Below are 9,338 nucleotides of genomic sequence, written 5' to 3'. Positions count from 1 at the left end.
GGGGCGAAGGCCTCTCCCACGGGTGGCAACGACAGCGGATAGCCTGCAACTCACCTAGAAGGGTTGTTGGTTGTAAGAGGCTTGTTAGAGCGATGAGAGGAGATGTTCGAGTGAACTGAACTGTAGATTGGGGGTACAGAGGTCCCCTATATATACTACTGTACATCTGTGGCTACGTAGTACTATACAGTACATTCCCAGGATGCACAGTCGCACAGAGAAGCAGTGCGTACACAGCGAAGCTGTGTGTGTACCACATGAGTAGTACAGCCTCGGTTATTGCAGTAACCGGCTGTGCCGTTCCATATCTTGTGACGGCTGTGTTAGGCAAGCTGTGTAAACCAGCGCCTGTTCAACAATTATAGCCTGTCTTCGGCGCTCTATATGAGCCCGATGTATTGCTTGGTGAATTTTGACAGCTGCTCTTGTGTAGACCGCGGTGAAGCAGGGATGAAGCAGAGCCCATCTGATAAGCCATAGCTATTGGTATACTAGATACATGTACGAGTTCAGGGCGCTTGTCTCCTCCGGATTTCACGGATACTCCGCTCCTGTAACTCTAACTCGCGCAGAAATTCTCGGAAGTGCCGCCACGTGACAAAATGCCGGTGACTCGTAACTCCAACTCTTTGCCGAACAGGCCCTAAGACAAGCCCAACATGTTCGGCCCGCGCTAAGATGCTCGGCTTGGAACGGTGTCAGCGCGCTGTAACGACTAGCTGAAAATGGAACGTGCGGGAATTGCACCACGCACAACCGTTGGACTACCCGTCCCACTTTCCCAGCCCGTTACAGCCACTAAGCACCGTTACCTCGGGTGACTAAGCCGGGTACTGCCGTACTTCTCTGTGACGGTGCGCCATCCGTGACGCCACCGTTACACGCGCGCATCGCCGGACTCGAGAGCGTGATCCATTGTGTTGGTCTCTCATTTTTGTCTCTATTATTGCGACGGTTTGCACCTCTCACATCTCCCATATCACCGTTCTCAGCCTTGTTGTACCGTTCCCGCCGCTCGTCTACTATCCTTTGTCCCGCTAGTCACCGGTCGACTATTCCTCTCCCGCTAACACACAGTTACAACTTCGCTCCAGGCTTCAGAATGTCGCGTTTTGGCCGTAATTCATACGAAACATCTTCAAAGGTAAGGTCCAAGCTTGGCGTGGCGATCTTCACCGGCCGGCACACGCGTATGGACGAGCCGCATCATCGTTCGACCAGGTCATCCCGGTAGAGTTCGCACGGGACGAGCTCGGCGCCGACCCATTCGAGCACTGCGTTGCACGAGACACACGAGATGGAGATGGAGAACGCTCGAAAAGACTCATTCCTTCGCATCTGCACTGCCGTGGAGCCGTTGGAGACGAGCAGAGATGAGGAGATGAGGCAAGAATAGAGAGTGGTCGCGCGAGGATCAGACGCGAACGGCGCATATTTCGAGCCGCAGCACGAGCACATCACGACCTCGCGCAGATAGGAGCAGTACGCACACTACTCCTCAGCCGGCGCGTCGATCCATGAAGACGGATCGGAAGGGTGGTGTGCGTACGTTCAGGACCAGCAATCCGCCGCTTCTTATGGCTCCCATGTTGCGGTCGGGAGGTAGCGGCGGGGGCGGCCGGCTGGACAGTAGTCGAAGGCCGATTTTGACATTCGGGTATCCGGTCATTCTCTGGCCAACACGTGTCGCGGAGCGTCTGCGTCATGTACTCGAGCATGAACTTGTGGTCCATGATCTTCCTTGCGAGTACCCGGTCCTCTTCCGACGGAGTGTCGTCTGCCGGACGATACTTGTCGAAGTCATCGTCCTCATCTACCGCGTTCGCGTCATCCCCGAAGAAGAAAATTTTGGGAACAGAGAACGTCATTCTCTTGTCGGGGGGCGGCGTGGGATCACGAGGTGGAGGCATCGCCTTTCGCAAATCGTCTCGTATGACCTTGTAGCGCGCCCTGAGACTCTTCAAGATCATTTCAAGGAGGTCGTCCATCGGGCTGTCGAAGAGCAGAGGACTATAGGGGAACTGGAGGCTGAGGAAGGCATCCAGTTCGACCGCCAGCGACTTCCACCCGCATGTGAGTAGGCGGCCGGGGCCTGCGTAACTGTTGAAGTAGTTGGCGATGCACGAAGCCGGCGACTCGCAGTTGGAGCGGAGGTAGCGGAGAGAATAGTAGAGGAGGACGTGGAAGAACGACTCCAGTTCGTCCGCGATCGTCACACTTGGGCTTGAAGGGTCCGTAAGGAGGTTGACCGACATGAACTGGTACGTGCCCTAAAACAAAGCAACGAGTCACCCTTCTTGTACAACTGCGGGGCAACGAACAAACACACTTACCATCTGGGACGCGCGCGAAGCGTTTGATGCGGCGCGTTGGTCATCCACAGGCTTCGCAAGCTCCCAATCACACAAGATGCCTGTCCACACTATCGCATTCTTGGTGTCATCTTTCCCTTGTCGAACCCTTGGATAAATGAGGATATTTCCGGCGCTGATATCGCGGTGTAGAAGGAGCGTCTTGGGGTTTGTGGCTGCCTGACAATGTGCTACGAGAGAAGGGTAAGTCAGCGATCCCCAATGTCCACAGATTCCGCTTACCTTGAACAGTATCGAGAACGATGGATGTCAGCTGCCGTCCATTTTGGGCGTTCCTGAGCGAAAATGCGACCTCTGCTACCACGATGCGGTAGTGTTGGTGTTCTCTCAAGGGATGATCAGAGCATGTGGCGAGGTTGCGCGTTCATTCATCTCCGGGCTCGCCCGCTGCCCCTCGCTTTCGCTTCCTACTACCAGACGAGGCCGACTCCACAAGGGTGGCTGACGATGTTGGAGAACCCTGGCTAGAAGACGTCGAGGGTGCAGCAGAGGATGGCTGTTCGCGTCCCCACCAGTCCGCGGAGACAGTGACCTGATCATCGATATCCCCATGGCATACGAGGGTCGGCACGTTCTCTACGCCCGCCTCATTCAGCTTCTCTAGGACATCTCCCTCCCTGCAGGATATCATGTATGCTGCGCGCCAGGCGTCTTTCAGCCACACGAAGCGACGCGTCTCGCAGTCGAGAGCGACGTAACCACGGGTTCCGCGCCCTATGGCCCCATCGGCTCGAAATGTTGGTTTTCCGACCAGGTAGTAGCGCCAAGACGAACCACAGGGTACTCGGAGTTTGTGGCGTGGCCAGTCAGTGGCCAGAGAACTGCGGAACAGCGTGCGTGCATATCGGAAGACCATGCGGTCGCCGGATACCTCGCTGTCGAGGTCGCGCTCGGAATGATCCTCGTCGGTGGAGTGCTCAAGAGCGGCTATGTCCATCCGCAGGAAGTCAACGTCGCCGGGGAGGACGCGACTAGCACTCGGATCGAACCCGAGTGTGGAGTCGTCGAGGGCAGAGATACGCTGTAGGCAGTTTAAAAGCGCCGTTGGGTTGGTGTACTAGTCGACGGATGAGGTGACGATAGCTCCGGCGCGGTCCCAGCGAATGAGTCGGAAACTACGTCCGATGACAAGAAGGACGAAAACGAAAACGCGTTGTTGTGCGGCGAAGAGGACATCCACTATGGTCGATATGCGATTGAAGACCCGCTGGCGTTTTTTCTGGGTCCCACTGTATGGAGCGTAGACAGTGAGATCGAACGGATCGCCACCAGGGAAGTAGGGGCTGAACACCACTGGGACAATCTGGTCGGTCCAAGATGGTGTCGTAACCACAGAGGTTGAATTGTGACGGAAAATTGCGGCGTCCGTGATAACAGCATGCTTTCTGTTCTCTTCCGGGGACGGAAGGCTCGACACGGTAGCACAAGGCAGGATGTTGGCAGTGTTGACAGTGTTGATCTATGGTAATCGTCAGCGAAATCTGGGACAATGTGAAAGGCAGGACTAACGAAAAGCTCGGAAAGCTTCGCTTCAGGCAGAGAATCAGCTGTTTGGAGTGCTCTGAGAGCCATTTGTGTCAAGGTTTTCATACGAGATACGAATTCTCTGCACGGAAGGAATGCCTGGCAGAATTGGTCGAGGCTGAGTTCGACAGCCGATCTCGCCATCACGGATAGAGGTAGGTGGAAACTTGGGGTACAGTGGTAGAGGCAATGTGATGTGGGCGGAAGACGAGGTAGTCGTCATGGAGCCAAAAGCGGCGCACAATGGTGGTTCTGGTCCAAGTCGAACATATGGACACTTTGGGAAGTAAGCGACGGCAAAGCCCCACCAAGCTGCCAGCCGGTGTTGGCGTCAATCGTGCGATGTCCTCGAGCTCGAAAATGGGATATCAGCAGTAAGAACAGATAAGAAAATAATTGTCAATAACTCGTCGCTAGCATTATCATAAATTCCCTTCCAAAACTCATAGCGATCAGTGACGGAGGGAGCACGGATGAGGGTCTTAATGGCGCGACATGGCGAACGATAGCTTCTCCCGGTCGCTCAATCTCTGTAAGCAATGAGCTCTTGAGTTTGCGTCTCTTTGCCTAGTATAAGCTATTGAGAGCAAGCAGTGGATTTCCATCATCGCAGATGGAAGAATCGATAACGACGTGGCTCTTATCATCAGCGTCTAAATTACTTCATATGTCCTGACAGACGCCGAATGCCACCCTCACAGACGTTGAATCACTCCGACGGTCGCCGCGCCGCGGGACCAGGGTCACACCTCTGATGCATCCCACACATCCCACGTCTTGCAGATATAGATGTAAAAGCAAACGATTTGTGTATACTATACTGAGACTACTCTACTAGGTGGGATGCAGGGAAACAGTGAGGCGATAAGTTATGGAATGAACAGAGACCAAGGCAGAATGTCGCTAGTTTTACAGGATACTGTGTCTCTAAATACGGCACAGCGCACGAGATGAGCAGAGATGGCAAAGAATCGAAGAGGTACTACATTCGACGAAGGGGTGGGCACGCCAAAAGGGCGCGAGCGGACAACACGGGAGAGACGGAGAGGGGAAAGGTGATAAGACATCACTCAGGCGTAACCAAGGGAAATGAAAATCCTATGATGCAGCCTTCACGGGGAGGGTGCACGGCTTGACACGCGTGCGCCGTGTTGACGCATGGAGGCGCGCAGGAAGGGAGACGTTGCGTTCAGGTCCAGCGATCCGCCGTCGCTTGTTGCTCACGTGCGTAGGTTGTAACGCTTGGTCGCTCGCACTCTGGCCATGAGATCCAGAGGCGGAAGTCTGCGTCTTGACAGCAGGTGGGGGTTCGCGATCGTCGTCTGACCACTCAGAGCTACTGAGCGTTTTCGTGATGTGCTCGATCATGAACTGATGGTCATGGACATTCATCGCTCGTTCCCGATCCTCCGGGGTTGGAGAGTCATCAACTACTGGTGGAGGGGCCGGCGGTTTAGCTTGCATCCGCTTCGCGTCGTCGCCATGGTAACGAATTACAGGAATATGGATTGGTGCCAGCCGCTTATCGGAAGACTCGGGCGGAAGGAGCTTGGGCGGCGGCGGACCTCTCGCCTTCCGAGCGTCGTCCTTCCTGACTTTGTAGAGCGACTGGAAGCACCTCAGGATAGTGTCAAGTATCTCGTCCATCGGACTGTAGAACAGGAGCGGAGACGGAGGGAATTGATTGCTCAGGAAGTCGTCCTCTTGCATAGCTAACGACTTCCACCCGCACGTATGGAATTGCCCTGGGCCGTCGTAGCTCTCGAAATAGTTCTCGATGTACGAGGTCGGGCATCCGCAGTTTGAGCGAAGATAGCGGACGCAATAGTAGAGGAGGACATGGAAGAACGACTCGAGCTCATCCGAGACCTTCACCGGTTGCGAAGGATCCCTCAAGATGTTGACCGACATGAACTGGTATGTTCCCTATAGGTTTCCGTCAGTATTTCCGGGGGGAAGGACCACGAGAAGCACTCACCATGTGCTCCGCTTGACTCGCTTTTGATGGCGCCTGGTCATCGTCAATGGGTTTCGACAGCTCCCAATCGACAAGGAGACCGGTCCAGACGATCGCAGGGTTTGTTCCGTTGCTGTCACGTTTGACTTTAGGATATATGAGGATGTTTCCGCCGCTGATGTCACGATGAAGCAGACGAGTCTTGGGATTCGTAGCTGCTTGGTGATGGGCTACACAGTGATACATCAGCATAGGAAGAGCGATACGTTCCACCCGGAGTCTCACCTCGAATACCGTCCAAGACAATGGAAGCCAATTGCCTCCCGTTCCGGAAGTGCTTCAGTGGGAGCGCAACCTGTTCCACCACTACCCGGTAGTGTTTGTGCTGCCTCAGGGGGCTATTGGAGAGCAGCGCCCCCTTCCGGTTACGTCTGCCGCGACGTCGCGATGGCGTTATGTTGTTCCGAGTGTCGTCTTCCCTCTTCCTCTTGCCGCCAGAGGTGGATCCAGAAAGACTGCGAGACGATGAATTTTCTGCAGCCGCGGGTTGCAGAGATGGCGACGGGATAGAGGAAGCATTCTTACGCTCCCACCACTCAGTGGTAACCGTTGCTTGATCGCAGACATCGCCATGGCAGACAAGCGTAGGCACTTGCTCCACCCCAGCCTCGTTGAGCTTCCGCAGGACGTCCCCTTCGCGCGAGGCCACCATGTAAGCCGCCCGCCACACGTCTTTCAGCCACACAAACTGACGGGTCTGACAGTCTAAGGCGACGTAACCGCGTGTCCCGCGACCTGCTGTCCCGCCCGCACGGAATACAGGTTTCCCGACGAGGAAGTGATGCGTTGTTCCATTGTCGGTAACCTCGAGTCTGTAGCGGGGCCAATGGGGGGGAAGGGTGGAGCGGAATAAGGTCCGAGTGTACTCGAAGACCACAGAGCCCTCCGCGTCCCCCATATCGAGAGGGCGCTCGGTATGATCCACATCGTGCGCGCTCTTCATGGCAGCGAGGTCCATTCGCAGGTAGTCAACATCCCCGGGGAGAACGCGGGTAGCGCTTGGATCGAAGCCTAATGCAGCGTCATCGAGAAGGGAGAGGCGCCACAGGCAGTCACAAAGCTCGGAGGGTGTTTCGACGTAGTCGACGGAGGGAGTGACAATGATCCCAGCACGATCCCAGCGGAGTAAACGAAACCGGCGACCGATGACGAGGATCATGAACAGGAAGACCCGGTGTTGGGCAGCGAAGAGGTGCTCCACGATCCTCATGGCGGGTCTCATAACATTGTCCTTTTCTTCTTGAATCACGCCGTACTCGTCTTCATATTCAGCGTCGTCGAACGGGTCGCCACCGGTGAAGTGGCGTGCAAATACGACCGGGACCGTTTCGTCGTACCAAGAAGGCGGGAAAGATGTGGGTTCGCTGCGAAAGAACGCCGCATGCGTCACATTCTCAGAGCCGTTGGAGAAGACACGCGAGTCTTGAGGCGAAAGTTGTGAGCCAGAATCGAGACAGCCGCTGTTGATTGCCTGGATCTGTTCCAAATGTCAGATCGCCCCTCAAAGGTCCAGATCCAAACTTACGAGTCGCTCAGAGATGTCTTGCTCAGAGAGTTCATCTGCGTCTTGAAGATTCGTGAAGGACTGTTCGTGCGCCCTTTGCTTCCACGGGAAATGCTCCGTGGATGCTAGGAACGCACGGTGAAAGTCTTCGTTCGGGAGTTCTAGGACTGAGCACGACATTAGAGTATGGAGACGTCAAATATGATCGACTCGGTAGAGATGTGAGGAGTGGTGGTGGTGGGCAAGATAGGTGTAGGAGTAGAGCAAAGGTTGTGGTCGGTGGTTACAAAGGAAAGCACAATGACCGTACGGTTGAACTTCCGGGCGCTTGAATTATCTGCCGAATGCGGGATCGGCTATGATTCAAAGAGACGCCCAGAGGCTATTGCACGCTCACTACAAGGTTCTATCTCCAGCTTCGTCTAGCCCTTCATACATTGAAATTTTTTTCTTAACCAAGCTACGATGTTAAATGTATGTGGGAAGCTACATACGCTTGCCAGCACACCACAGTAAAGATTCTTCTTGCTACAATTCGATTTGACAGTGTAAGATAGCGTGCTTCGGAAAACGCTACAGGAAAACGAGATCTGCGCTGATACAATGCATGATAGAAAGACGAGGCAGCGGTCAAGGTGCACGTCTGACCGCGTCCTGAACGCAGGGGCGTTGAGCTCCCGGGTACATGTAGTTGCAAAGCCGAAGGCCGGGTAGGGAGATATAGGCTCCTAGCAACGATAACGTGAAGCGTCAATTGGATTTGATCAGCGACGAAAGCGACAATCCCTTACCTTCTCTCACAGTTTGTCAGAAACCTCCTGCCCGGGTCGCACACCACCTGGCAACACAATTGGCTCGGTGTCAAATAGAGACTCGCAGTCCAATAGCGCAATGCGGTCTCCAACAGAGGGCTGGTAAGGCCAGGAACTCCCCAATGCCTTGTTGAAGAACTCGAGCACTATGGGGTGAGTCGGCATGGGAGCTGTCTGAACGTTGCCAGTTGCTTTCTTTGGGGGAATACCGACGGCACTAGAGGGCATGTCGAGCTTTGCAGCCTTTCGAGGGGGCGGAGAAGGAGAGCCTTCGCGGACCAATGGCGAACGTTGCAGGGGCTTTCTATCGAGCGCTTCAAACAGTGGCTTATAACACTTTTCATAGTACGAGTTGAAGGTGGAGATGAAGTCCGCGATCAACCCATCCAAAGCGGGATTATTGAAGACGATGTTGAAGCCATCGGGGTACGCCGGGTGCGTGTAGACAAGCCGACCGTGCACGTGCATTATCTCAACCTTGAGCATCCCAACAATGATCCGCTTCTTATAGCGTCTATAGCTGTCGTACGCCTTATGAAGGAATGTCGCCACGTCTACCGGATCGTCTAGGTTCGACTGGAGGTAGCGCACGGCGTAATATATCAGGATGAGCAGGAACGACTCCAGATCATCGCAGATCCGGACAGGCTGTGACCCGTCCACGAGGAGACTGACGGACGTGAATTGCCAATCGACCTGCAAAAGGGAATCAGTAGGTGCATCAGGAAAACGTCACGGACTTGTACAGGTACTTGGGGTACTTGGCCAAGTACCTCAAGTATCCCAAGTACCTCAAGTACCCCAAGTCCAATGGACTTGGCCAAGTCGGGTGGGTCGACTTGGCCAAGTACCAGGTACTTGGCCAAGTCCTCCAAGTCCCTATTCAAGTTCATGCCCAAGTTCACTGTGAGATGTATTGAATAAAGATGATATGCATGGAAGTCAATCAAAGGACAGCTGCTCTTGATCAAGGTCAAGTGTACAATATTTGTTAGCGGGTGCAGCGGCGGCAAAAAAAAAATAGCCACCACAGGGAATTGAACCAGCAACCTGCAAATTGAGTGTCTAACACAACATGTTCAACCACTACACCACAGAGGCTCACACTG

General features: G+C 54.4%; 2 protein-coding genes and 1 pseudogene across 3 annotated transcripts; all 3 read right to left on the bottom strand.

The window, feature by feature from the left end:
- Positions 1–1,457: 1,457 nt before the first annotated feature.
- DICSQDRAFT_174940 (uncharacterized protein) lies at positions 1,458–3,944 on the bottom strand (the record flags this gene model as incomplete). Its single annotated transcript, XM_007370804.1, has 6 exons — positions 1,458–2,270; positions 2,334–2,542; positions 2,595–2,669; positions 2,784–3,393; positions 3,451–3,831; positions 3,882–3,944. 6 exons carry the CDS (start codon positions 3,942–3,944, stop codon positions 1,458–1,460), a joined length of 2,151 nt encoding a protein of 716 aa, XP_007370866.1.
- An 814-nt stretch (positions 3,945–4,758) lies between these two features.
- On the bottom strand, positions 4,759–7,622 carry DICSQDRAFT_141278 (uncharacterized protein). Its single transcript, XM_007370803.1, has 4 exons — positions 7,439–7,622; positions 6,139–7,390; positions 5,875–6,083; positions 4,759–5,822 (listed from the first exon to the last, which is right to left on the bottom strand). The coding sequence occupies exons 1-4, from the start codon at positions 7,595–7,597 to the stop codon at positions 4,995–4,997; spliced, it is 2,448 nt and encodes an 815-aa protein (XP_007370865.1). The 5' UTR covers positions 7,598–7,622; the 3' UTR covers positions 4,759–4,994.
- Positions 7,623–9,251: 1,629 nt separating this feature from the next.
- DICSQDRAFT_t193 lies at positions 9,252–9,330 on the bottom strand (annotated as a pseudogene). The gene has a single exon. The product of its transcript is annotated as a tRNA-OTHER (tRNA).
- Between the last annotated feature and the right edge of the window lie 8 nt (positions 9,331–9,338).

This window comes from Dichomitus squalens (assembly GCF_000275845.1).
Source record: "Dichomitus squalens LYAD-421 SS1 unplaced genomic scaffold DICSQscaffold_76, whole genome shotgun sequence".
NCBI lineage: Eukaryota > Fungi > Basidiomycota > Agaricomycetes > Polyporales > Polyporaceae > Dichomitus > Dichomitus squalens.
Note: the sequence above shows the minus strand (reverse complement) of the source record. Positions and strands in the feature narration are given on the sequence as shown.

What these genes read in the sequence shown, in the direction of transcription:
- DICSQDRAFT_141278 (XM_007370803.1), bottom strand. Translation starts at nt 7,597, where the DNA reads ATGTCGTGCTCAGTCCTAGAACTCCCGAACGAAGACTTTCACCGTGCG. An exon ending in AAGACATCTCTGAGCGACTC is followed by an intron (nt 7,391 to 7,438) that starts GTAAGTTTGGAT and finishes CATTTGGAACAG; the next exon opens with ATCCAGGCAATCAACAGCGG. An exon ending in TGTCTTGGACGGTATTCGAG is followed by an intron (nt 6,084 to 6,138) that starts GTGAGACTCCGG and finishes ATCACTGTGTAG; the next exon opens with CCCATCACCAAGCAGCTACG.